Genomic DNA, 27885 nt, shown 5'->3' on the forward strand with positions numbered 1-27885 from the left:
GGCTCTGGTACCCTCAAAAAAAAAAAGTCAGGCATACTCCCATTCTCAGTTAGGAACTAGTGCAGATTTACACTATAACTCAGTTATAATGATTATGTTGGGTCAAGGGATCCCCACCCAAATCCAAACAATTTGGCAAGCAAGACGCAGAACTGGGGTTGTTGTGTATGTTTGGCATAGGGGGGATTGATAAATAAGGCCTTATTATAGAAATCTGATACAGGGATCTGTCCAATTGTCAAACAGGGTTCAAGATGATTTTTTTTGTTTCCATAGTATGGCAAATTGGATCTCAAGCCAAACTACTTTGTTTATGGCATTCTCTGGCTAAAACGAGGTTTATAAGTATAAAATGGCTGAACTTGCTCCCAGTGGGTGTTATCATATGACAGCTGTTATGTCTTCCTTACCTCTGCCTGGTACTTAGTCTGGTCTAAGTCCCATGCCCCCTTGCAAGGCGTAGGGGCCGTTCACATGGAGAAAATTGAGCAGGAGGTTTTTTTTTTCAGTATCCTGCTGTGATCTCTGCCTCTAATTGTTTTCAATCGGAATCTGCTGCTGATTTGGATGGGGGGGGGGGTAGGGGAGGCACAATTCGCTCCCAAATCAGTATCAAATTCTTACGTGTGAACAATGGAATTATTACAAAGCATGCAATGGTGTTATAGGGTAAATATATAATAGTAAGTAGCATAAAACAGCACAGACCGGGTTTGCATTTTCTTTTTAATAAGAATACAAATGACAGAACATTAAATGACATTACGGTCACAGTGTCTGTAGAACATCTAGAAAGACAAAAATGGACTAGTTCCTCCAGGGAGGAAAAGACAGATTTGATTGGTCAGAAAGCTCAGACGTTCATAGACGGATGAACAGTGTGGAGAAAAAACGTCCTGAAACCATCCATCACGTTCAGCAATCCTACTGCATAGTAAGCGATACAGCTTTATAACATCACAATCATTTTACAGAACTTTATTCTTCATCCATGAATGGTCAGAGCTTGCTTAGCTCTCATTCCAGATATCACTGTATGAAGAACAGCTTTCACATGCCATATGAACAGAAATAGTCACCTTATAATAGTGCACTAAAGGTAGGCAATGCTAAAACACGGAATAGAAAAAAAAAAAAAAATCTTAGCTTCCAGCAAAGGTAAATTGCACATCTAATCTCAGTACATTGTCACACCCACAGAGATGAGATTCCTCCATCCGCTCGGAGAAAACTGCTTAACAGGATTCATTCTATGGCCCTTCCTTAGGATAGACCATATCACCGGTGAGGCGCCAACAACCATGTCCCTGCATAGATCAGCTGTTCAGGGCCTGCTTGTGACCTCCATACTATACACAGCACAGAGCGCTGGCTTCATGTCCTGTTATATAGTGGACTGATACCTGTTCTTCAGTGCAGCTTCCTACAACTTCAATGGTAGCTGAGCTGCAGTACCAGCGCCCCACCACTATACAGGACCTGGAGACAACTGCTTCCAGTACACGTATCAGAAGTGACCCCAAACAGCTGATCCATGCAGGGGTTAACTGCTGGCCCCACTGATCAGATATTTAAGGGCTCTCTCTCGAGGATAGGCTGTGAAAAAGAAAATCCTGGCCTTGTTCACACTGACCCTTTCCAACTGCATGGCAATGGGTCACCCCAGCTGTTTGGGTACTATGTAGATTGTTTTCCATGACAGACGGTACCCAGTACATTTTCATAACAGAAGCAGATGAAGTGCACTGAGGCAATCCCCTACCATGCAGTGGTAAAAAGGCTTGGCATCACTGACTGTCCCTCAGTGTGTCTGATATTTTCAGAGCAAGAATAGCAAAGTCAAAAGAATCTATAAAAATCCTTTGAAAAAGTGTTGTGTGGAGATGTCACTACTCTGGAAGCCATGTAGCTAGTATGAACAGAGCCTTAGAGACCACATCTGTTTTTAGGGAGAACCTGTCATGCTGAACATGTTTGATCTGTACTCACCAAGGTATAAAGCAGGAGGCGCTGAGCCGACTTAAACAGTTTTGTGGGAAAGGATTCTCCATAACCTGACATTTTTCTTATGCTTCACTGTAGTCATGGGGGTTGGTCAGATGCTATATCTGCATCCACAGGCATATACGGAGGGCTGTCAATCATTAATTAGGACCACCCACAACTCCCTTATTATTTCTAAGCATAGAAAGTGCTAATATGTAAGTGAATCAAATTAAGTTATACGGAATCTTTTCCCACTAACTATATAACATGTGATCAGCAGATTGTGCATTTTCATTGTGACAGATTCACTAACCTTTTATTCTGCATGTTATAGGGCAGGAGGAGCTGAACAGACTGATGCATATAATATGCTCTAAAAGATTTTGGAAAATCACTACATGAATAGCAAAATTCCTTGAGGGGAAGAGTTTCAACAATTTTTTTCATGCCAATTCTGATGGGAATTTTTTGCGTACTAGTAGGAAAAAAGCCTTGCTCTCTGTGCCATAAATATTGCTAGAACCCCTTTATGTGGCCACATACTTTAGCTCAACTGAATGCCAGCTCCACCTCGGATTTGTGCTATAGGCTCCATGGTAAAGATACTGTGTATATTGCGGACATATATGCCAAACCACATATTGTCATGTCAACATACATTACAAGAGATCACACAGACAGAGCAATCCTAAAACCAAAATGATTTTTTTCCCACAATTGTATACAGCAATCCTTAGCTCCTCCTATCCTACAATATCCTGCTTGCTGATTGGACTACATTTTGCAACGTGACAGGTTCCCTTTAATGTCAGCTGCCTTGTTAAAAAGGATCTATATTCACAGTGCTGCCTCCAAATTAGAAGGACGGGAATCTCACAAAACAAATAATGGACACAATACGCAGCAGACATAATATCAACAGAAACATCATAATACATCACAGCTCTAAAAAATAATGAAATTCCACAAGAATGTATGAAAATATAGCACCGCAATTCAGGAATGAAAGACACTTCAGAGAAGATTGTCACAATAGCACATTACCCCTTACTGTTCAGTTTCTTCAAGAAAGTTCTTTGCCTTTCTGCATGTAAGTGGTCTATTAGAGTATGCTTCGCTCCTGGAAGTCATTTCACCTAGAAGGCAAAACCTGAGTTTGTGGTTAGTGATGGGTAAACGACGCTAGAGTGGTCTTACATATCTGTGTACAAGGTAACCAAGGTGCAGGATGGTCACATTCTTGTGGCAGCAAAACGCCCCATTCTTGCTCTGACGTCACCGTTCAAGGCTGCTGATGCAGTAGACTGGTAAGGATGACCTCTATATATGTGGCTACCTGTTCTCCATGTTCTGCATCTGGAGACTGAGTGATGTGAAGCTAGCCAGTAACTCCGTCACCTCATCCACCTGGAGTAGAAAATAAATCTGCTCATTTTATATTTGATATAATGTCAAATAGTCAAGAAAGACAATGACAAAGATTTGCAATGGGATTTTCTCACCAAGGGACTCATAGTGCAGGGAGCATTGTGGAGTAAGGAGTTAGTGGCTGCCATACTGGCGGTCATCCCTTAACAACCACAAGAGTCAGTTGTTTTATAGGAAGCCAATTAACCTATCAGTATATTTTTGGCACGTGGGAGAAAGCCAAAGCACCTGGAGGAAACCCACACAAACAAAGGGAGAACATACAAACTCCATGCAGATGTTGTCTTTGGATTCAAACCCTGGACCCCAGCACTGCAAGGCAACAGTCCCACTATGCTGCTTGAGTGCAGGTAACCAAAAACAACAAAGTTATAGTAGCAGATTCTATTTCAAGTTGCCTTCTTGAAACTATATTACGTCATAGAGCATGCTGCCTGTACGCCAAACAGTGACCGACAACCAGGTTCCTGCTGTACCGACCAGTCAGAAATAACTCCAGTCCAGCCAATTTTCACCTTGAGATACTGCTATCAATAGTGATGGCAGCATCTAAGGAGTTTAATAGAGGGTGGGGACATCCTCTGTTTCTTCATCAGTATTACTTTACAAGCAATGCTTTACATGCAATACAAATCAAAATTCCACATGAACCTATTGACAGGACTATAAATTGACAACAGAGTTGCATATTATGAGTCTAACTTGGTTCAGAAAAACAGAAGTGATAGTGAAAAAGTGCAATAACCTGTTCCTTGGTGCTAGTCCTCTGTAGTCTGGAACAGATATGATCCAGCTGCTCTGTCTGCTCCTGCTGACCCAGCCTTTCCAGGTATTCCCGTAACATCTGGATAATCTACAGGCGGCAAAAACACAATCGTGATTATTCATTTACTATCTGGTATTTTGATTCTATGACCAGAGTCATGCAGTATATGAACACTAAGGTCCAGATTTTGTTTTTGGTTTTTTTGGAGGAGGGGGAAGAGGAAGGCTCCATCAGTACAGGGGAATACTGAATACATCAACTGGGTAAATAATTCTCTTTTGGTGATCCTAGGCATTGTGTATGTCTGCTGATTGGTTATTTATATACACAGGTATAGGAGGATAGGTATAGGAGGATAGGTGTATGAGGATAGGTATATGAGGATACGTACATGAGGATTGGTGTTTTATATATACACGGTATAATATATATATATATATATATATATATATATATATATAAAATACTTTTTACTTAAAGCTGAGTTTTAGTATAGGACCTTTTAGGTGAACATGTTACATTGTGTGGTCCTAGATCACGCTATATAAACCAACGTACATGGTGCAGTCAATTGCGAATTATACACAGTCCAGTCATATTAATGTGACCACCACCTACTTTGGAAGTCAACGTTAAATAACCATTTGCAGAAGACACGTGTCATCAGCCATCTGGGTGCACTCATCATTGTGGAAGGCACGATGGAACAACACAAGTATGCATCTATCCCTGTGGACCATGTTCATCCCTACATTGCGAATTGTTTTTCCTCAGGATGATGCCATCTACCAGCAGGACAATGCGACATGTCATAAAGCTCACAGTGTATGTATGTGGGTCGAGGAGCACCAGGATGAGTTTACCGTACTCCCTTGGCCAGCAAATTCCCCAGACTAGAACCCAATTGAGAATCTGTGGGACCACCTCGATTGGGTTGTTCGCACCATGGATGCTCAACTGCGTAACCTAGAGCAGGTGGCCACGGCACTGGAGTCGGCATGGCTAAACATCCCAATGATCATCATCACAACATCCCCACTCGTCCTGCACGTCTCCCAGTGGTCCGCTCTGCGAAAGGTGGTTATTCTGGATTTTGACAGGTGGTCACATTAATGTAGTTCCTGAAGTCTTACCTGTTTAACCTCTAGTCTCAGCGATTCCAGAGTCTGTGATTTTCCATCTTGTAATATATTCAGCTTGGACTTGGCTAAATGAAGAGGTGTCCGGCCTGCACGGTCTAAAGCATCAACTCTAGCACCTTATAATAAAATTCAGAAAAATAAATAAATAAAAAACAACATTAAGTTTACTAGTATGTGCACATCTTTCTGATGAAGAATTGAATAGGTTTCTTACCTCCCCGTAAAAGGGTTGTAATAACTGGCACATGACTGGTGCAAGCAGCTAGAAAGGAAAAGAAATAAATGCAAGAAACAAGTACAATAAAATAATGCACGTAAATGTAACAAAAAGTTTCTTATAACACGTACCCAAGTGCAATGGCGTGTTCCCTAGCCCATCTCTTTGATTTGGATCAGCACCATGGTCCAAGAGCAAACGCACTAAAATAAATTGAAAACAGACATTTTTAGTGTGTACATAAGTACAGTGAATATGATCATGACTTATTCTGCATATTCTGCATTTCTGAAAGCTGTATAAGTTATTATAGTGTAATGCCCAACCTGTACAATCTTATTTTTTTTCTTTCAATAAGAGGCGAAATAGGAGCAAAGATTTGGGAAGGAAATGCTGATCTTATTCCTTTCACAGTATGTTCCCTCTGGTGTCTTAGCAGCCAGCAAGTCTGTATATAAAATACCTGCATGGGTTTTTGTGCACCATTTTACTCATTGAAAGCGTTATCTAGTTTCCAAAAAGTATCTGTTAATACGTCCACAGCAGTAATAAATCCTCCCTGTTCCCTTGTGCAGCCTTTGCTTGGCTTTATTTTACTTGCTGCACCTTGTATCACTGTTATTTACATGCAGTGACTCTTTGAACAAACTACATTTCCCATAACTTATCTGCCTGCTCTCACTCTCTGTGTTTACTGCTCAAAGGAAGGAGGGGGAAGGGGGTGAAGAGAGAGAGAGTTTGCAAATGAAGTACCACAGCATAATGTGACCTCAGATGTGGGAGCGATTTATTATCTATGATTTCAATGCAGAGGAGAATGGAGAAGCGAAGGGCACACAGAGTGTTAACACACAGATAACTCATGGGAAATGTAGTTTGTCCACAGATTCACAGCATGTAAATAACAGTGATACAAGGAGCAGCAAGTAAAATAAAGCCAGGCAAAGGTCATAGAAGGGAATAGTGAATGTTAAGCACTACTATGGATGTATCTGCAGATAATTTTCAGAAGCTGGATAACTCTTAACTGAACCCATGACCATTTGGTATTGAAGAATTCATCTTCATAACTACATTTTTTTCACAAAACAGTAGATCTAACATAAGTACCATCACTAAAGCTCTCATGGCAATGCCAAAATGTTCGCAGATCTGCAACAAATTCCTCTGTGAGAACACAGCCTAACGGTATGTTGTTTTTCACACTCGCTGGGCTTTCTGCAGCAAATACGATCAAATCTGCAGGGAAATCCACAATGACAAATCTGCACCTAATCAGGTTTATCCACATCTACAGATATTGCAAGTGGTGCACAACACCTGGGTTGTGTTGCAGATTTTGACTTCCTGATTAAACTCAATGGGGAAGATTGGCTGCAGAAATTGAATTGTTCACATTTTTTGCTGCATCCACATGGCACAAACATAAGATCAGCGGCATTTCTATCCTTTGTGGAGGCACCGGAATTCTATAAAGGACATTCCATGGAATCTCATACCAATTTTGTCATTTCCATTGCAAGATGCAAAGTGCAATGCTGTACGCCCCTTGTCATCAGCTGCACAAGGATCTGTTCCTTCATCTAGCAAACGCTGGACTAAAAAAAAAAATATTACAAACAAGCGTAATATCTATATTATGTATATATGTTGCAAACTATAATCATGAGAAAACACATTGAAGTGATATACTGGTATCAGTGCTTAGCCACCAGCAAAGAATTTTATTTTAAACACACAATGTTTCAAATTCTATTTTTCTTATTAAATAAGAAATATTTAATCTTGGAGAAAGTCTTTAAAGCACAATGGGAAAGAAAAAGTAAGACAGTACAAGGTTAGACTATACCTACTTTCTTAAACTGCACCAGATTTATCATAGTGTCTAATGCCGTTTGATAAATCAGGCACATTGTTACACTGTCTAGCGTAAAGGGAGTCTGTCAGCAAGAAAATTAGTATCAGACTAATGTCAATAGCTTGTAGGGCGGCTTCTACACTTTCCAAACATATCTTTCTTATTCGTTGCATTTGTTTTATTTTTATGCAAATTAGATCAAAAAGCCTTTATGGCCGATTCTTCTCCTGCTGGGGCTTCACTCTCTTCTCTAGATAACTGCACCAACTGCTGACATAGTATGACAAAGTGGGTGATGTCACGTCAGCAGATGGGTGGCAATTATGGGCGATTATCTAGAGCAGAGAAAGAAGTCACAGCAGGAAAAGGAACATCCTTTTTAGAGAATTGGCATAAGAATAAAAAACTGATCTTTATGATAATGGAGCTGCAATGCAGAATAAGAAATTTGGAAATTGCAAGTATGTAAGCCCAAACTCAAAAAGTCTAAGTGAAATATGAATATACAAACACAAAACTGGAACAGGCCAGATGGTTATCGACACTCAACATATCCAACTACAGGTTCAAGTATAAAAAATATATACCTTTATTAACACAATGTTAAAAATTATATACATCAATATAGAGAAATACACATATACTGGACAGATGCAAAACACCGTATAAAACAGTACACATAGATGAATCTTAGTGAAATAGTATTGCACATATATATATATATATATATATATATATATATATAGTGTAAGATGAACTACACCTGATGCAACCTCCACAAACAATTTATTAAATAATCACACTACCCGAATGCAGCTAAACTACTCTCCTAGTATTGACTAAGCATGTATATAGTCATAATATCCTGATTACAGAAAGAACACTCTCCTTAATTCCACATAAAGTCAGAAAATGACCAATAATATGTATTTCCGAAGCAGGAACAGGGATAAACCCATGTTTACAACATATTGTCATCAGGGAGGCAGAGCCGCAGGTATAATGCACACATAATGTAAAATACAATAAGGATAGGTCTACATCAAGAGGAAATATGCCATCTTACCCATATAGAATCACTGTGATGTAAAGCAAGAACACCTAGTGTCTGTTTGTCAGCCCGACGCACGTTTCGGCACGCTAAGCCTTCTTCCCGGACAAACAGACACTAGGTGTTCTTGCTTTACATCACAGTGATTCTATTGGGTAAGATGGCATATTTCCTCTTGATGTAGACCTATCCTTATTGTATTTTACATTATGTGTGCATTATACCTGCGGCTCTGCCTCCCTGATGACAATATGTTGTAAACATGGGTTTATCCCTGTTCCTGCTTCGGAAATACATATTATTGGTCATTTTCTGACTTTATGTGGAATTAAGGAGAGTGTTCTTTCTGTAATCAGGATATTATGACTATATACATGCTTAGTCAATACTAGGAGAGTAGTTTAGCTGCATTCGGGTAGTGTGATTATTTAATAAATTGTTTGTGGAGGTTGCATCAGGTGTAGTTCATCTTACTATATATACACTCACCGGCCACTTTATTAGGTACACCTGTCCAACTGCTCGTTAACACTTAATTTCTAATCAGCCAATCACATGGCGGCAACTCAGTGCATTTAGGCATGTAGACATGGTCAAGACAATCTCCTGCAGTTCAAACCGAGCATCAGTATGGGGAAGAAAGGTGATTTGAGTGCCTTTGAACGTGGCATGGTTGTTGGTGCCAGAAGGGCTGGTCTGAGTATTTCAGAAACTGCTGATCTACTGGGATTTTCACGCACAACCATCTCTAGGGTTTACAGAGAATGGTCCGAAAAAGAAAAAACATCCAGTGAGCGGCAGTTCTGTGGGCGGAAATGCGTTGTTGGTGCCGGAGGTCAGAGGAGAATGGCCAGACTGGTTCGAGCTGATAGAAAGGCAACAGTGACTCAAATAGCCACCCGTTACAACCAAGGTAGCCAGAAGAGCATCTCTGAACGCACAGTACGTCGAACTTTGAGGCAGATGGGCTACAGCAGCAGAAGACCACACCGGGTGCCACTCCTTTCAGCTAAGAACAGGAAACTGAGGCTACAATTTGCACAAGCTCATCGAAATTGGACAATTGAAGATTGGAAAAACGTTGCCTGGTCTGATGAGTCTCGATTTCTGCTGCGACATTCGGATGGTAGGGTCAGAATTTGGCGTCAACAACATGAAAGCATGGATCCATCCTGCCTTGTATCAACGGTTCAGGCTGGTGGTGGTGGTGTCATGGTGTGGGGAATATTTTCTTGGCACTCTTTGGGCCCCTTGGTACCAATTGAGCATCGTTGCAACGCCAAAGCCTACCTGAGTATTGTTGCTGACCATGTCCATCCCTTTATGACCACACTGTACCCAACATCTGATGGCTACTTTCAGCAGGATAATGCGCCATGTCATAAAGCTGGAATTATCTCAGACTGGTTTCTTGAACATGACAATGAATTCACTGTACTCCAATGGTCTCCACAGTCACCAGATCTCAATCCAATAGAGCATCTTTGGGATGTGGTGGAACGGGAGATTCGCATCATGGATGTGCAGCCGACAAATCTGCGGCAACTGTGTGATGCCATCATGTCAATATGGACCAAAATCTCTGAGGAATGCTTCCAGCACCTTGTTGAATCTATGCCACGAAGAATTGAGGCAGTTCTGAAGGCAAAAGGGGGTCCAACCCGTTACTAGCATGGTGTACCTAATAAAGTGGCCGGTGAGTGTATATGTGCAATACTATTTCACTAAGATTCATCTATGTGTACTGTTTTATACGGTGTTTTGCATCTGTCCAGTATATGTGTATTTCTCTATATTGATGTATATAATTTTTAACATTGTGTTAATAAAGGTATATATTTTTTATACTTGAACCTGTAGTTGGATATGTTGAGTGTCGATAACCATCTGGCCTGTTCCAGTTTTGTGTTTGTATATCTATGTTTGTGGTTTAAGACATGCTAGGTTTGAAGGGCTTAATGAGGGAGGGAGGTAGGATTGAATTATGATGGGTTATACCTATTCCTCCAATAGAGGTGCTATACTTTTGGTATATTTACGGTAAGTGAAATATGAGGCTACAGACATACAGATAATATACAAAGATCTGCTTTAAAGGGGTTGTCCCACGTCGCATACTCGCTAGTCTTCGCTGCAGTAAATTCTTCTGTCTTCCTGCTTTGTTGCATCATTGGTGGGCGGGATTACATATGCAAAGCCAGCGGCGAGAAGTCGTCGCTTCTATGCCGCTGGCCCTGCGTGTGCGCTGCCGATGCACTAGGCATCGGACGTACAGCCTTCACAATGTAATACAGACCCGGCATCCGCTGTAATAGAGAGGCGGATGCTGGAGAGTGTAGACGCCGGCACAGGTGAAGCCAGCAGCGGCAGGACCAATGCTGCTATTACGCTCCTCTGCCCCACCCCTCCCCTCTGGAATAGCAGCATCGCTCCTGCCGCTGCTGGCTTCACCTGTGCCGGCATCTACACTCCCCGGCATCCGCCTCTCTATTACAGCGGATGCCGGGTCTGTATTGGTGGCCCCTTCCCTCCCCCCAAAGTGTAAACTACCCCCCCCCCCACACACACACTAAGCTCGCTCCCCTGCACTTAGCCCCTCCTCCCTCAGAGCAGCAGATACATCACTTGACTTATGACCAGATAAGTCAAGGGATGTGTCAAAATAAAATGAATAAAGTAAGATAGTGGACAAACAAAGCAGTTTTGCTGAAGCAATGTATTTAGGAGAAGTCATACATTCACATTAACAAGCAGTGTAGATAGGATCCTTGTGATGGGACAACCCCTTTAAGGATATATGTATTAGTGTATGATATATGTAAAGTACCTGTGTCTATATCATTTCCATTGGCCGCTTCCCGCAACTTCCGAAGAGCTGTTAGAAGAGAATTTAAACCAAGTTTAATTAAGAATAAGCTTAAATAGTTTGAGAAAAAAAAAATCACAAATCACAGATTGTCATTACAATCTTTAGGTCTGTCATTCTTATCTACCAGGGGATCACAACAACAGACATTAAAGGAATCCTATCTTTTAAAGTTACCAGACTGCTATGCTAGTTTTGGCATGAAAAAAAAAACAAAAAAAACCAGAACTGGAAAGTTGCTTCTGGGACTTCCCAAACCAGACCCATCCATGGCAAAAAATAGCTGGTTTCACCTAATTCCAGGGCACCTCGTGTTGGCTTACAACCTTTACAATACATCCAGAAAATCTGTACATAAAAAAGAAAGAAGGGTAGGGGGGAAGGGCGAATGTTTAGCCTAAAGGGGTTTTCTCACTGACAAGACTTGTTCCCTACACACAGAATAGGGAATAAATATCTGATCTCTGGGGGTCCCACTACTAAGACCCCCGGTGATCGTGAGAATGTGGCTTGTGTAAATGGAAGTGTAGTGTGTATGACTGACCGCCATGACGTTTGCTTCTATACGTCACAGTGCCGGAGAGGTGAATGTCGCAGTGGTCACATGTGCACACTATTTATACAGGGGTCACGGGACCCTCCTAGTGATCCTGAGGAGTTATGTTCTATCCTTAGGGAAAGGAATATCTGTTACCCCTTCATAGTAATGTGTTGTATACAACTATGTGTCAGTAAGGGGCGGGGCCGGCATTTCCACCTGACAGTGACAGCTTAGTATTACTGACTCCTGATCACTTCACCAGACACAACTACATCGTGTCCAGACGGCTCCATTGTCTTCTATGTGGATAATAGGCGGCGTAGACACGTACAGACGCCTCCCGTCCCTGACAGCTCACCGTAGCTCTCCCTGGCCAGCGGGCACAGTCTGTAGCGGTGCTGCCTGTGAGACCTTACGCGGCCCCCAGGACTCCGCCTTGGTTTCTCGGGCTCTTCCCATAGGGCTCTCAGTAGCTCGGGGACCCCCGTGCCCAGCTCCCCGGGAAGAGACGATTTGCTCTGTTCTTCCAGCTCCATTCTCTCCACAGGCTCCAGACAGGCCACCAGGCCGCAGTCACCATAACAACCGGCTACCCCAGCCAATCAGCAGTGAGCAAGCGTGACGTCACACGTCCTACGCGCAAGAAAATGAGTAGCCCGTACGGATAGGACGCGGCATTTACATGTGGTCTGGCAGCTTGTTCAGTACAGCGGAGGCTTCAGAATGGTTTAGTGGCGCCGCCTGCTGGTCTGTAAGGAAAGAGGGAGAGAGCGCTGCTCTGTATATACGGCCTGACCTGCAGCTCCCAATAACCCCAAATCAGCAGAGTATTCATCTCTATACACATTTACCCCGCCTTCTCACTAGGCACAGCTCTGATTTTTTTTTTTTAAATTTTAACAGACTATTAAGAAAAAACACCCCATCATGTCCTATTTTTACCTGTTTTTAGGAATCCATCAATAGACTCATTCATGAGGGATCTGTGAGAACTGCCTCCCATTGGATGCAAAACAGGTGACAAAAATGACAAATAACCCAGCATTCAAGAGAACATAGGTGATGACTGGGGGCCTGACTGCTGGGACCAATGTTCCCTCTAAGCCCTGGAAGCTGCTGAGCGGAACAGCTAGTGAGCTGGGCAAGGCTCCATCAATGATGGGCGACCTGATGGCCAAACAGTACCACCAGTAGTAAACAAGAATACGCTAATCTAGTGTATGGATAGTATAATGATCCTTCCTTAGTCACCCCTCCCCCACACACAGATTGGTGCTGAGGAAAGTGATGGGCCGACCCGCCACTCAGGGCTCAGGGGGACAGACAGCAATATGGTGGGTGCCATATTAAACAACCATTGGTTGCTGCCTGTCCTCCTGAGTGCATACCTCCCAACTTTTGAAAAGTCGAAAGAGGGACAAAATGTGTGTCGCGTGCTGCGGCAAATTTAGCTCCGCCTACTTTTATGTTGACTCCGCCCATTCTCATACATTTTTCACGTGCTCCTACAGTCACCCGTAAATTATATGTCCCCCCTCTATCTCTCCCCCCAGTTTCATATACACCCTTCATCTGCCCCCAGTTTCATGTCCCCCCTCCATCTCTGCCCCAAATTCATATCCCCCCATCTCTGGCCCCCAGATTCATGTCCCCCCTCCATCTCTGCCCCCAGATTCATGTCCACCCTCCATCTCTGCCCCCATATTCATGTCCCCACTCCATCTCTGTCCCCAGATTCATGTCCCCTCCATCTCTGCCCCCAGATTCATGTCCCTCCATCTCTGCCCCCAGATTTATGTCCCCTCCATCTCTGCCCCCAGATTCATGTCCCCTCCATCTCTGCCCCCAGATTCGTGTCCCCTCCATCTCTGCCCCCAGATTCATGTCCCTCCATCTCTGCCCCCAGATTCATGTCCCCTCCATCTCTGCCCCCAGATTCGTGTCCCCTCATCTCTGCCCCCAGATTCATGTCCCTCCATCTCTGCCCCCAGATTCATGTCCCTCCATCTCTGCCCCCAGATTCGTGTCCCCTCATCTCTGCTCCCAGATTCATGTCCCTCCATCTCTGCCCCCAGATTCATGTCCCTCCATCTCTGCCCCCAGATTCATATCCCTCCATCTCTGCCCCCATATTTATGTCCCCCCTCCATCTCTGCCCCATATTTATGTCCCCCCTCCATCTCTGCCCCCAGATTCATGTCCCCACTCCATCTGTGCCCCCATATTCATGTCCTCCCTCCATCTCTGCCCCCAGATTCATGTCCCCCCTCCATCTGTGCCCCCATATTCATGTCCTCCCTCCATCTCTGTACACCTGTACCCGAGGCTGGTACCCCAGTGCCATTACTACTGTTCTGAGTCTCCACTAATGTACAGGCATCATTGAATGTGACACCTTCCTCTCCCAAAGTATTAGAAATGCCTTGGGCCAGTCCATGACGCCCCCCAAAGCAAAATAACAATCCCCAGGGCCTGTCCCCACTGGGCCCGTACCTTTCTAGTTGCAGGCTGGCTCCCTCCCTCCCTCCTAATGAAGGCTCCCAGGCCTGTAATACGAATATTATTATTCAGGCTGGTCATAGACCAGCCTGAATAGTATATGGAGAATCTCCCATAGACTGCAATACGTAGAATTGCAGTCTATGGGATGATTGCGGGTTCAAGCCCCCTAAGGGGAATAAATATTAAAAAAAACAAACCAATATATATATTATATATAGAATATATATATAAAAAATCAAAGTTCCAAACTGCTGTTTTTTCACTGTTTCACCTCTCATAAAAATTGAAATAAAAAGTAGTCAAATGTGTGACTACTTTTTCATGGAAAAAATTAAGACCTATCCTGAAAATAATCCCTAGCTCTTTTTTTTCGGTGAAAAAATAATATAAGACCCTGTCTTATTTTCGGAGAAATACGGTATTAAGTTGCACTTTGTTGTGGTCATGTTTCAGTGCCCCCCTTTTCTTTTCTGTCTTTGTTGTCTTTAATTTAATAAACGTGTTTTATTGGAATGTGCTGTCTAGTGAGTCTCTTGTGTTGTTGTAGTCATTTCTACTCACAGATGATTTTTGGGCATTTTTGTATTTGCCAGGGCCCAGTGATAAGGTGGGGGCCCTCTAGCAGTAGATCATAAGATTTACATCTACATCTGCTGTTCAGTGCTACACATCCTGGACTGGTCATACTCAGATACTTCTGGTTTAGGAAGACATATTAACTGAGTGAGGGACCAGTCCAGGATGTGTAGTTCTGAGCAGCGCACAGCGTCAGCTTTCACATGCACTTACTTACTTTCCCTGCTCAGTCTCACTTGTTACTGGCTGATTGAGGTTGAGCAGGGAAAGGTCCCTGCAGCTACCGTGTTTCCCCCGAAAATAAGACAGTGTCTTATATTAAATTGTCGCCCTAAATATAGGACCTGTCTTATTTTCGGGGGGACGTCTTATTATAACCGGCGGTCATGCCGGCACTTCCTTAGCGGAGCGTCAGCATAACTGCCGGTTGTAGGTCGTGTAGGGGGGGTGGGGGAAGGTATCCTACTTACCTTTCCCATCTTCCTAGCAGCGCTGGTACTGCTGTTTGTCCCGGCAGTGGTGGGCGGGGCTTGGCAGAGCTTTCATGGGCGGGGCTTAGTGATCCTCACTTCACTGCTGTCTCTTCTGTATGGCGGCTGCTGCCTCTGGGATGAGCTGGAAGAGCTCATCCTACAGCAGCAGGGACAGTGGACACAACAGCAGAGGCAGCAGCCGGCTTTGCTGTGCACATGATTTTTGTGCATGCCTTATTTGCGGGGGGTGCCTTAAATTAGGCAATTCAACAACCCCCCCCCCCCCTGTATGCCTTACTTTCGGGGGTGTCCTACTTTCAGGGAAACACGGTAATTAGAGCAGAGTGTTGGCACATGACACACAATGCGCTGAAACTCCTCCCCCTGTTCCCTGCCTGTGCTCCATGTATTAGCCAAACTCCTCCCCCTGTTCCCTGCCTGTGCTCCATGTATTAGCCAAACTCCTCCCCCTGTTCCCTGCCTGTGCTCCATGTATTAGCCAAACTCCTCCCCCTGGTCCCTGCCTGTGCTTCATGTACTAGTGATACTGCAGAAAGTAGCTACAGGTTGTTCTGCAGCTGTGTCCTCCACTTCAGGGTCCTTCTAGGCCAGGCAGCAGTTTCATGTGGTCAGTACTAGGTTTAATAGGCTGTATTTGTGAGATCTTATCCCTGTAGAGCACACTGTTAAAGGAGTTGTTTAGTTCTGAAAATATTTGATACTGATGGCCTCTCCATAGGAGGTTGCCCCTATCCACCACTGGGACCCTCACCAATCACGAGCAGTGGGGTTTGCACCTTAGTTTTAAATGGAGCGGCTGGTCGGACAGCACATGCTTCTCCCTTTATTTGAATGGGACTGCCGGAAATCGTTTAAGCAGTCTACTCAACTACCTCTGGTGCTGCTATCAAAATTAATGAAAAGACACATGTTGAGTGAGCTACTGCTCCATTAAAACCCTGGATTGCAAGGCACTACAATTCTCCTATCCAGTCGGGGTCCCAATGGGGAGATCCCCAATAAACAGCAAGTTAGCCTCTTATCCTGTGCATAGAGGATAAATAGGTGTGACCCGACAACCTCTAAGGGTGCATTCACACTGAGTAAACGCTAGCTTATTTTGTAGAGTAAAATTACACTTGTAAATTTTGCTATCCCATTGACTTCAATGACATTTTACAGGCGTATTTTTACAGGCGTATTTTTTACAGGCGTATTTTTACACTTGTAAAAAAATATCATTGAAGTCAATGGGATAGCAAAATTTACAAGTGTAATTTTACTCTACAAAATAAGCTAGCGTTTACTCAGTGTGAATGCACCCTAAGTCAGTTTTCAGTCGGGTTGTCCCATCTCAAGGATCCTATCTATAATGGTAGTGTATGTAAATTGAAGACTTTTTCTAAATATATTGCTTTAGAAACGCTGCTTTGTTTGCCTGCTATGTGAACTTATTTCTCCCATTGATTACACAACGTTTCTATAACCACAGACCTGTGAGATAGGACAAGTGATGTCACTTACTGCTCTGCCAACAGGACAATCAGCGAATTGCAGTTTCTCTGTATGTAAACACACAGATAACACTGAGTCTCTACAAGAATGTGCATACAGTATTATCTGATCACCAGAAGTAGTCTGATACTTCATAGAGTGCTTGTTCAGCAACCTGGGAGGAGGAGGGGGTAGTACAGGGAGTGAGAAGAAGAGAGAGCAGGCAAACTGCTGAAGCCTAAAGTATGTTCGTATTCACACATCACGGGTTTGCTGCAGTATAACCACTATGTAGAGTTTATCGCTTTGGTATCGCAGCATCCGCACAGCCGGCTATAGATAATAATCATCTCCATGTGCAGGAGCACAAACACGCGAGAACAGCTTTTATAAGCGCGATCAGCAACAGCCAATCAGATGGAGAATGACATTGTAGCACGAGAAAGCGGGAAGTAAGGGCTGCGGTGATTGGCTGAGAGCGGCGCCGGACCCGGGCCTACAAGCCGTCACCGGAAGTTGCTTTCTCCTTTCCTCCCCGTGCGTGCTGCAGGTACCGGTGGACCTCCGGTGTAGTCTGCAGGATTCATCATGTCGTACGAGGATTATGATGTGAGTTTTGTGCGATGTCTGAGCATCATCTTCAGGCGAGATGCATTGTGTACTAGTAATACTGTGTAAGGCGGTACCGCGAGGATATGCATGGAGTGAACAGAGTCCTGGGCGGTTGTGGTCTCGTCTTCCATGTTTGCTGTACTCACGTCCTTGTCTTCTGTTATTATAGACCCCGTATGATCCGTACAGCTACCAGGCGGACTATGACATGCACACAGGTATGTAGCGGCCTGACACGTCCGTATATCATGAGAGTCAGTCATGTGTTCACCTCAGAGGCCGAGGAAACTCAGGCTGGGTTTAATTCTATTAAAGGGGGTTTCCAGGCTCCACAGAGCAGTTGGTGGCAGAGGCTGCTGTGTCCAGTGAGCTCTGCACACTCTTCACTACTTACAAGCACAATGGCTGTGCTAGAATTACCGCATAGACAATTCACTTGAATGGGACTGAGCTGCGAACAGGCTATTTGATGAATGGGACTTCACATAGCCTGAGACCTGTAAGCAGAGATCACGGATCGCCATTTCCTCCAGCTGATCATCAATATTAATGTGTCTGAAAAGGGAACCTAACACTAGGTTTGGGGTCTCTAAACTAGAAGTATGTCCTTATGCTGTTATGGTGTTCAGGGTCCGAAATCTTGTCTCTAGTCCCATCTGTTGCTCAATTCACCATTTACAGTTTTAGATTGCTTGGGGAGTGTTAGGAGTAAGCTCAGGCAGATCACGAAGCTCGTGAATACATAGGCTTAGGGCTAGTTCACATGGGGCAGGTCAGGATTTTGATGCAGAATCTGCGTCAAAATCCTGTCGCCTCCCATTGAAATCGGTGGGAGCTGGTCACTTCCTTTTTCTGCAAGCGGTTTGTTCCCGCTCGCGGAAAAAAGAAGCGAGCTTCAGGCAGATTCCGCGTCTGAGTCAGCCTCGCAACACCACCCTCCCGACTAGGCCCATTCATTTGGGCCTAATCCGGAGTGGAAAGCCGCAACGGGATTCCAGTGCACTGCACCAACAGCTGCGACGGAATGTGTTCACATGGAACCCCGTGTGAACTAGCCCTTACACTCACCAGCTTCAATTTACATGACACGTGTTGAGACTGTCAGAACTTACTCTTCTCCGAGGACAGAAAAACAGAGCACTGGATAGCATTGGGACACTGAAGTTGAGCAGCATAAGGTACACTGTACAGGCAACAAACCTGCTGACAGGTTCCCTTTTAAGGTTGTGGTTCCTGTCCTGTCATAGGAGCAGAGGAAGGAAAATGCCAGAGACTTGTCATATGGTGGGCACTTGTAGAGCCTAATGGACCTCATTGTGAATTCTGCATTATTTTTGTTTTCTCTTTTTGCAGACTCTGCTTTATTACTCTTCATGGTGAAATACACTATATTCTGTCTGGCAAAAAAAAAATTGACAGGAAGGAGTCTTGTTCCAAGGTATCAATTCATGGGGAAAAAAACTTTTTTTTTTTTCCTTTGCCATAGGTGACCCCAAGCAGGACCTGGCATATGAGCGGCAGTACGAGCAGCAAACGTATCAAGTCATTCCTGAAGTGATTAAGAACTTTATTCAGTACTTCCACAAGACTGTGTCTGACCTGATCGATCAGAAGGTGTATGAACTCCAAGCCAGCAGAGTGTCCAGTGATGTCATTGACCAGAAGGTTTATGAGATCCAAGATATCTATGAAAACAGGTAATGATCTGCGGCATGGAGATTCCTATTACAGATTGTACTCTGAACCTGCCTGCGTGAGCTCCTTGTAGCTATTTCCTTATAAGACTTGGATGTTATATTTTAGTTTTTCCCTGCTAAAGTGGGTTTTGGTTCCTGAATTGAGGGTGTTTTCTTGTCATTTTATATAGATGCCTAGGATAGGGCTTCAATATTTGATATGAAGTGACCCATCTCCCCTGACTAGCTCTTTCAGCAGCTGTGAGAATATACATAGAGAACAGATTCCAATACAAACTGCTGTGGGTTACAGGTTGGGTTAGAACAGCTCCAATTCACTACAATGTGTGCAGAGCTGAAGTGGCTTAGCTTGACTTACACTACTATTCTGTGCTGGCCTTCTGCTTCACAGGTGGCTTATGAGGTGACTGTAAACTGCATAAACAATGACCGTTCTCTATTCTCGTTGCAGCTGGACAAAGTTAACTGAACGTTTCTTCAAAAATTCCCCATGGCCTGAAGCAGAAGCAATTGCTCCCCAAGTTGGGAATGGTAGGTGTCCTTTACTGTGTGTTCTGAACAATTGTGTGACTTATGAAAGTAGGCACACTCATGTCTAGACGCTGAAATGTTTTGCGTGGCCATGCAGAATTACTGGGAGAAGTGAATTGGTTGTCCATAGCAATGATCATGTACCAGCTGTCATTATCCATAGTGTGTCCGTACACAGAGGGCTGAGATGTGATTGTTATTGCTCCACTCTTCCCTTGGTTTTGATAAATCTCTCCCTCTTTATTATACAGTACAATAGATGCATGGTGGTTCTAACCAGTTTCCTTCTCTTTTAGATGCGGTCTTCTTGATTCTCTATAAGGAGCTTTATTACAGACACATCTATGCCAAAGTCAGCGTAAGCATCTATACAGCTTTCTTTCACTCGTCAGTGTGCGTGTTGTACTTTGTATGATACATTAACCCTGTGTTTGTTGTCATTTCTGTAGGGAGGACCCACACTGGAGCAGCGCTTTGAGTCTTACTACAACTACTGCAATCTGTTCAACTACATTCTCAGTAGGTTTCTGTTTTTATTGCTAAATGTTTAATCAGATGGATTATCCAACGTATCCGAATTAAAACTGATGGGCTATCCTTAGGCCTTCCTCGTCCTTATTAGATCAGCGAGGTCTGACTTTTTGTGCTTTTAGTATTAAAATTTAGCATTTGTTCCATGTATGGATAGTGGGGGGAATTTATTGAAAAGGTTATACAGGATAAAAAAAATTTAATTATAGCGGGGCAGGTGAAAAAACAAACAAACAAAACACTCAACTGTCCCTGGTGCGCCGGTATCTCCCAAGCACGGTCAGCTCCTACTGTTTAGATGGGTTTTTTTTTTTTTTGTTTTTTTTTTGCTGGGATAGTCCTCACCAGCTGTGACATCCCGGGTCCCTAAGGGGACACCTCAGTGGTCATGTGTGGCAAGGACTTTTGCACAAAGAAAACATTGGAGCAGCAGGACCGGACCGTGCTGTGAAGCACCAGGAACTGTTTGTTTGTTTTTAAGACTCCCATCATGCACCAGTTTTTAATATTCTGAGCACTTTCAGCAGATGCACCAGAATTTGTAAGATACTCTAGCATCTTAATTCTGGCACAGTGTGGAGAGTCTTCTGCACCAGAATTGAAATGTATGCAAGCCAGCTAGTGGTAGTGGTGTAGATTCCAGGTTATAGAACTCATGCAAGGAAAGTGGAAGAGCTAAATCTGTTGGGCCGAGATGTCGGAGAGCCTGCCTGCCTCTTAAAGGTGGTGAGCAGATCTGAAGCTAGATAAAGTGGCACATTTTGGTTCTGTTTTGTGCTCCAAGAAATGTGCCACTTTTTTTCTGGAAAACTAGCTTGGCCAGATTAGTAAAGTCTGCTAATTATGTCCACATCCAGTTACAGGTTATAATAGTTATTAGGATGAGTTTATCTGGCTCACATGGCACTGCATAGAATTACATGTGGTTTGTATCACTAGCTTAACTCTGATGATTTCTTTGTAGATGCAGATGGTCCAGCACCCTTGGAGCTGCCTAACCAGTGGCTGTGGGATATTATCGATGAATTCATTTACCAGGTAGATATTTTTCCTGCTTTGCCCTTCTCAAACCCTTCTTTAAAGTTCAAATGTTTACATTTTGGGCTAAATTGGTCTATTTCTGCACCTTTCAGTTTCAGTCATTCAGCCAGTATCGGTGTAAGACCGCAAAGAAGTCCGAGGAAGAAATTGAATTCCTGCGTTCCAACCCCAAGATCTGGAATGTTCACAGTGTCCTAAATGTTTTACATTCACTTGTAGACAAATCCAACATTAACCGCCAGCTGGAGATTTACACCAGTGGAGGTGAGGGAATGGATGTGTTCATTTGGTGGTTTCTATTTGGCAATGCTTGTTTGACATGTCTACCTTTTACAAGATGGAACTGTTAGGATATTTGATGTCCATATGGTTTCTTTGGCTTGTGTGCCTTTCCTGTCCCCAACCATGGGATAAAGGGTTTTTCTTCTCCTGGGGCATTTTGATGCTGCTAATCTATCCTCAGGTCATCAGTATCAGTTGTTTGGGAGTTGTCACCAAGCCCCGGCATGGTCTGTTCCAGGCAGCTTCCATGAGCCAGAACTGTATATGTACGGAGCTGAAACCGGAAGGCTGGCTAGTGTCAGAAGTGCTGCAGCTGTTCTCTACTTCACATAAATGGGTGTCTTCCTACTCAGTGTTTCCTGGACTTTTTAAACATTTAATAGTTAGATATAGTAGTTTAATCCATGACCACTACATAGTTGCGTTTTTGTTTTTTTTAATATATTCTTTGCCCTTAGGTGACCCTGAAAGTGTGGCTGGTGAATATGGGAGACATTCATTGTACAAGATGCTGGGATATTTCAGCTTGGTTGGATTGCTGCGTCTGCACTCACTGCTTGGGGATTACTATCAGGCTATTAAAGTGTTGGAAAACATCGAACTCAACAAGAAGGTATCATATACCATTACTTCCATCGAGAATGAATGACTACTGGCTGTAGAGAAAGCCAAACAGAAACAGAGGTGTAACCTGCCTGGAAGCTCCTCGACCCCAGTTTAGAATAGTGGTATATTTTATGTGGCAGATGGTGTTACTCTGGCAGGGGATAGTAGGGGTCCTACTAAAGTTGTGAAAAGTATGACATTCACAAAAAGGGCGACTACTGCTTCAAAGCCTATGTTTGTAGACCACAGTCTGTGTTCTCTAGTCCTTTAGCTTCTTAATCTTTGTGGGACATGAATCATTAATAGATCTTCTGCTTGCAATTCTAATACGTTTGTGATCTTTCTCTTGCAGAGCATGTACTCTCGAGTTCCCGAGTGCCAGGTGACCACATACTACTATGTGGGTTTTGCATACCTTATGATGCGAAGATATCAGGATGCTATTCGTGTTTTTGCTAACATCCTGCTATATATTCAGAGAACAAAGAGTATGTTCCAGAGGACCACATACAAGTATGAAATGGTAAGCGCCTTCTGGTGTCTGTGCTCTCACCTCTTATTACATTGGAAATGAAGGTCCAAACCTTGTATGTATCTCTTCTATACAGATTAACAAGCAGAATGAGCAGATGCATGCTCTACTGGCTATCGCTCTCACCATGTATCCCATGCGCATTGATGAGAGTATTCACACCCAGCTGAGAGAAAAATATGGTGACAAAATGTTGCGTATGCAGAAGGGGTAAGGAAATTTAAAGTTCCATTCTTTACTTCCAAAGTTTGATAGATTTTACTGTGTTCTGTTTTTGCACATTCCAAATGTGAAAAGGTTACAAATATTCAGTATCTGTAAAGCGCTCCCTTTCTGGGTAGACTGTGCATCCCCATAATAAAATATGCCCAGAGGATCTCTCAGCCACTTGCCTGTGTAAGGAGCTGCAGTTGGCCCAATTCACGTGTGCTGCGGCTCTACTTGAATGACTGATGGACACATGAGCCATAGCACTGCAGTTGGAGTACAGCCTCCTATCATGGTCATGGTGATGTCATCTTGTTACCATGTGCCAACCCTTAGAGATCAGCATACCCCTTTTTAACAGGTTCTGTCACTGCTCTTGACATGTCTGCCTTAGTTGCATTTCCCATGAAATAAAAATTCTGGAGTAACTTTTCTCATAGCTCAGTTGTCCACTCCACTGTAATATGCCCTGGAAATGTATGTACCGTATTTTGCGGACTATAAGGCGCACCGCCCATGAGCGCCTTATAGTCCTGCCTAGGTCCATATATAAGGCGCACCGGACTATAAGGCGCACCGAACTATAAGGCGCAGCGCTGTCCGGTGCGCCTTATATGTGATGGAAAGCGGCGGCACGCCGATTTTGCCGGCGGCCGCTTAACCCCCCGCGTGCCAGCTGCTTCTATTCACTTCAATGGCACGCTTCCATTGACGTGAATGGAAGCGCTCGGCACGCGAGGAGTTAAAGGGATTCTACCATTAAAAAGTTCTGTCCTCTTGACCACGTCGGAATAGCCTTAAAGGCTATTCGTCTCCTACCTTTACCAGCGCCGCCTTCTTCCTGAGCTGCGTCCGCCCCTTCTGTGTTGTCTTCTTTGGGCCTCATGGATGACACATGCGCAGTCGGCTCTAACAGGCTCTCGCAGCCAGAGCCGACTGCGCATGCGTCATCCATGAGGCCCATAGAAGACAACACAGAAGGGGCGGACGCAGCTCGGGAAGAAGGCGGCGGCTGGTTATGGTAACAGGTAGGAGACGAATAGCCTTTAAGGCTATTCCGACGTGGTCTGAGGAAAGAACTTATTTTAATGGTAGAATCATTTGAAGCGGCAGGCAGACTTTGCCGGCGGCCGCAGCTTAACTCCTCGTGTGCCGCTGCTTCCATATATAAGGCGTACCAGACTATAAGGCGCACTTACGATTTCTGAGGAAATCGTAGGATTTTATGTGCGCCTTATAGTCCAGAAAATACGGTATGAATTGACAACTTGCTATCATTCCACTTGTCAAAAGTTGCATGTCACATGACCATATGATACTGACTGGTCATTGTGTAAGTGTTTGGGTCACACCCCCAACTAGTAACACCCAAGTTGTCAATGTTCTCTTCAATTTCTATTATTAACAGAAATGGCTCAATGCAGTTGAGTGGCAAATGTAGGTACTTGAGCTCTGTCCAGTAGAGACTTCTTAGTGATAGTGTCTAGTGCCTTGCCACTACAGTTTGCACAGTGAGTGACTGTAAACAAACATTTCAGAGTGCTGCTCTGTCTAGGTACAGGTGGTCTGCAGGGATCCCGGGTGTCAGATTCCCACATATCTAATACTGATGGCCTAGCCTAAGGCCATTAATGTTAGAAACGGGATAACTCCTTTAACTGTGTCTGTCTGGCCATGACTATTAGCCATTTCTGAAGGAAGCAGAACAGGTGCAGTCAGTGCTTTTCTTACCGACTCCATCACCCTGCCTGGAATAAAAGGACCATAGTCAATTTCATTAAAAAAAATGGTGCTATGCAGGTGAAAAAATACAAGATAGCTGCTGTATTTGACTTAGGTTATCTGTTAAAAGGGTTGTCCACAATATTTTATTATTGCGGCAGGAGGTAGGGCAAGGTGATATATGGAAGGGGGAGGGGGAGCCACAAAAAAACCCTCACCTGTCCCCACTGCTCCAGTGCCCATGGCTCCTTCCTTTACCTGTAGTGAGGTCCCTTGTTCTTTCCTTAAGCCGCTGATTTGTCTGAGTGGTCACGTGCAGCAGAGACTTCCACGAGAAAAGCTGCAGGGGCCGGACAGCAGCCTGAGACACCACAGCATCGGCGACAGGAGAATATGTTTGTTTTTTATTATTATTATTTTTCACCTTCTGCCACAATACAAAAATATCATGGATAACCCTTTTTAAGGCAAATGGAAGCCGGTCCACTTCTTCTGACCATTCTCCCCATCACCCTCTTTACATTACATTTGACTTGTAAGCCCAGCCTTTAATGGTTGGAGGAATTCGCCTCACTGCTCAATGTAAACTTGCACATATAAATATCCCAGGGTTCAGATCATCTGTATCAATTGGGTATATGGTATGGAAACGGGTCTGGAATTACAAGTGTTTCAGTAGATATATCTTGTAGTATTTTTTTTTCTTTAATAATGCTAACTGCTTTATTTTCTTCTACTCCACAGTGACGCACAGATTTATGAAGAACTTTTTAATTACGCTTGCCCCAAGTTCCTGTCACCAGTGGTCCCTAACTATGACAACGTTCACCCCAACTATCACAAAGAACCATATCTTCAACAGCTCAAAGTCTTCCTTGATGAAGTCCAGCAGCAGGCCCAGTTGTCCACAATCCGCAGGTGCGGCCCCTTCTACTAAGATATTGTCACTTTTATCACTTAGGGCTCTTGCACATGAGAGTATACAGTATAAGAGTGAGTTTATGCCGAATGATCCATCATATATGGAGAACACCTTGGCAGAAAACGAAGCATGGGGGACATGGCACAGACCCCCAGGCAGGCTTACACTGTTGTGCACCTGATTTTTACACACACTTATTTATTTTTTCCTTTCAGTTTCCTGAAGTTATACACCACTATGCCAGTAGCTAAGTTGGCAGGTTTTTTGGATTTACCAGAACAGGAATTTCGCATTCAACTTCTTGTGTTCAAGCATAAGATGAAGAACCTTGTGTGGACCAGTGGCATTTCTGCACTGGAGGGAGAATTCCAGTCTGCATCAGAAGTGGACTTCTATATAGATAAGGTACAATATTCACCTGCTATTTGAATGTTTTTTAAAATTACTCTAAGGGAACAAGAAAATGACATATTGGTTAATTTTTCATTTTTATTTTTTTGTGGCCACAGACCCACATAACAAGTGCTGCATTTCTTTTTTTTTTTTTTTTAACCCTTTTCTGCCTCAGCCACTTTTTAATCCCACCCATTGGCAATTTATATAATTTTCTCACTGATTTTGTTTTTTCAGCATTCGCTGTGCAGCCAAAATGACACACTGCTTGTGATCTTTAGGTTGTCTGAATCAGTGATACCAAATCTATATAGTTGTGACGGAGTTAAGACATGCAGGTTTTATTGAATCTCCATATTAGTATTCCTATATGTCTATGGATTAGGAGTAATACAATGATATTCTGTCTGTGATGGACCTTCTACAACTAATACTATAATTTTCTTCTTTAGGACATGATTCACATTGCAGATACTAAAGTTGCCCGACGCTACGGAGACTTCTTTATACGACAGATACACAAGTTTGAAGAGGTGAGGACTTACTGTACCAATCTGGTCCACCAAGAACAATTGAATTCTTGATTGGCTCCTATGGCTGGTCTGACTCTAATGTTGACAGTGCATTTTTTTTTGCTTTGATGTACATCTATAACATTTTATTTATCCCTTTCCCGACATCCGCCGTACTAGTACGGCGCATGTTGTGTGTTTAACTATGGCGACCGCCATAGCCGCCGGGTGTCTACTGTTTTACACTGTAGACACCCAGCGCTAATGCCTCCGCTCGGTCCCCAGACCGCTCGGAAGCATTAACCCCTCCGGCACCTACGTCAAAGGCACCGGAGGCGCCATTTTCCTGGCAGTGCTCGCTGGCACGTGGTGCAAGCTCCAGGGCCAACGTCACGTTTCCATGGGCCAGTCTGCAGTCTCTTTCTTTTGCAGGCTGTTCTATGCAGCCTGCAAAAGAAATGATGATTTTTTTTGCAATGTATTAGCATTGTAATGCATTTCATTAGTGATCAGACCCCCTGGGGTTCAAGAAGGGGATAGAAGATGCACCTATTTAGGATGGATATGCCATTCATTAAATGAGTTGCCAGCACAGGAAGTGTGAAGACCGGCGATGCATACAGTGGTTTTCATAAGTGTTTTTTTTTATATATATATTTCCCGTCCTTCTTCCCCTTCACTTTCTTCTGGACTTTCCCTTTTAGCACTCGTGGGGTATGTCCCATAGGACAGCTCTGCTGCTGAACTTCTGTCATGAAAATTCAGCAGATTTCTGTGAAAACCACTTACAAAAAAGAAAATAAAAATCCAAAATGTCTGTTTTCATAGCAACATTCTGGCAGTAATTTGTATTGCAGAGATGGAAGGCTGCGAGTAAACCCTGGGCATAAACTGACATGCTGTGGCTTTAAAGACTGAGTTTCCACCTTCTGGTTAAATCACAGCATGTGGATGAAATTTGGTAAAACTTTATCCACATAACCCGCTAGCAGCTTTCTGCTGGTCCCATTTGGACATACCTTATAGAGGTGCACAGATCTTCAGACAGATTAACGTGGTGCAATGAACATGTCTGGCACAAGAACCCAAAAAGCATTCAGAAGTCTTAAGACTGTCATGTTGGATGCTGTGCTTGCTGTATGTAATGTAATATTCCTTTTCACCATAGAGATGTCTTATTTTGCTTCTGGGGAAACACTTGAAATACCGTTCTCAGTTATGTAATTGCAATGTATATTTTTATTTTACAGCTAAACAAAACTTTGAAGAAGATGAGTCAGAAGCCTTGAAGGGAAATCCAATAGCGAAGATATTTATAGGGACTAAAGGTCATCGTACAGCTACCACCACACTGCTGTCACCAGCAGACGGACTTAAATGTTTTAATAAAAGTCTAA

At 43.6% G+C, this 27885-nt stretch overlaps 2 protein-coding genes across 3 annotated transcripts; one reads left to right on the forward strand and one right to left on the reverse strand.

Annotated features, from left to right (window-relative positions):
* Positions 1-1082: 1082 nt before the first annotated feature.
* ANKRD54 (ankyrin repeat domain 54) lies at positions 1083-12445 on the reverse strand. The gene is made up of 8 exons (XM_075286407.1): positions 12214-12445; positions 11276-11323; positions 7039-7137; positions 5671-5742; positions 5537-5584; positions 5314-5438; positions 4160-4267; positions 1083-3393 (listed from the first exon to the last, which is right to left on the reverse strand). Exons 1-8 carry the CDS (start codon positions 12389-12391, stop codon positions 3319-3321), a joined length of 753 nt encoding a protein of 250 aa, XP_075142508.1. The 5' UTR covers positions 12392-12445; the 3' UTR covers positions 1083-3318.
* Positions 12446-17391: 4946 nt separating this feature from the next.
* On the forward strand, positions 17392-27883 carry EIF3L (eukaryotic translation initiation factor 3 subunit L). Of its 2 annotated transcripts, XM_075287398.1 has the most exons (15): positions 17392-17509; positions 17682-17730; positions 18999-19209; positions 19661-19740; positions 20037-20098; positions 20190-20259; positions 21236-21309; positions 21405-21576; positions 22053-22207; positions 22553-22723; positions 22809-22942; positions 25406-25579; positions 25799-25988; positions 26429-26509; positions 27739-27883. In XM_075287398.1, the coding sequence occupies exons 1-15, from the start codon at positions 17489-17491 to the stop codon at positions 27775-27777; spliced, it is 1683 nt and encodes a 560-aa protein (XP_075143499.1). In that variant the 5' UTR covers positions 17392-17488; the 3' UTR covers positions 27778-27883. The 2 variants fall into 2 exon arrangements, with proteins under 2 accessions (XP_075143499.1, XP_075143500.1); XM_075287399.1 differs by lacking the exons at positions 17392-17509; positions 17682-17730; positions 19661-19740 and having other exon boundaries at positions 19000-19209.
* Positions 27884-27885: the final 2 nt, after the last annotated feature.

Source organism: Leptodactylus fuscus, chromosome 9 (genome assembly GCF_031893055.1).
Source record: "Leptodactylus fuscus isolate aLepFus1 chromosome 9, aLepFus1.hap2, whole genome shotgun sequence".
In the NCBI taxonomy this organism is placed as follows: Eukaryota; Metazoa; Chordata; class Amphibia; order Anura; family Leptodactylidae; genus Leptodactylus; species Leptodactylus fuscus.

Excerpts from the sequence above, each read along its gene's own strand:
- ANKRD54 (XM_075286407.1), bottom strand. The coding sequence starts at position 12,391 with ATGGAGCTGGAAGAACAGAGCAAATCGTCTCTTCCCGGGGAGCTGGGC. Across the intron at positions 5,585-5,670 it reads GAACACGCCATTGCACTTGG|CTGCTTGCACCAGTCATGTG; the intron begins GTACGTGTTATA and ends TTTCCTTTCTAG. Across the intron at positions 4,268-5,313 it reads TGAGACTAGAGGTTAAACAG|ATTATCCAGATGTTACGGGA; the intron begins GTAAGACTTCAG and ends TGCCGCCTGTAG.
- EIF3L (XM_075287398.1), top strand. The coding sequence starts at position 17,489 with ATGTCGTACGAGGATTATGAT. Across the intron at positions 20,099-20,189 it reads ACATCTATGCCAAAGTCAGC|GGAGGACCCACACTGGAGCA; the intron begins GTAAGCATCTAT and ends TCATTTCTGTAG. Across the intron at positions 25,580-25,798 it reads CAGTTGTCCACAATCCGCAG|TTTCCTGAAGTTATACACCA; the intron begins GTGCGGCCCCTT and ends TTTTCCTTTCAG.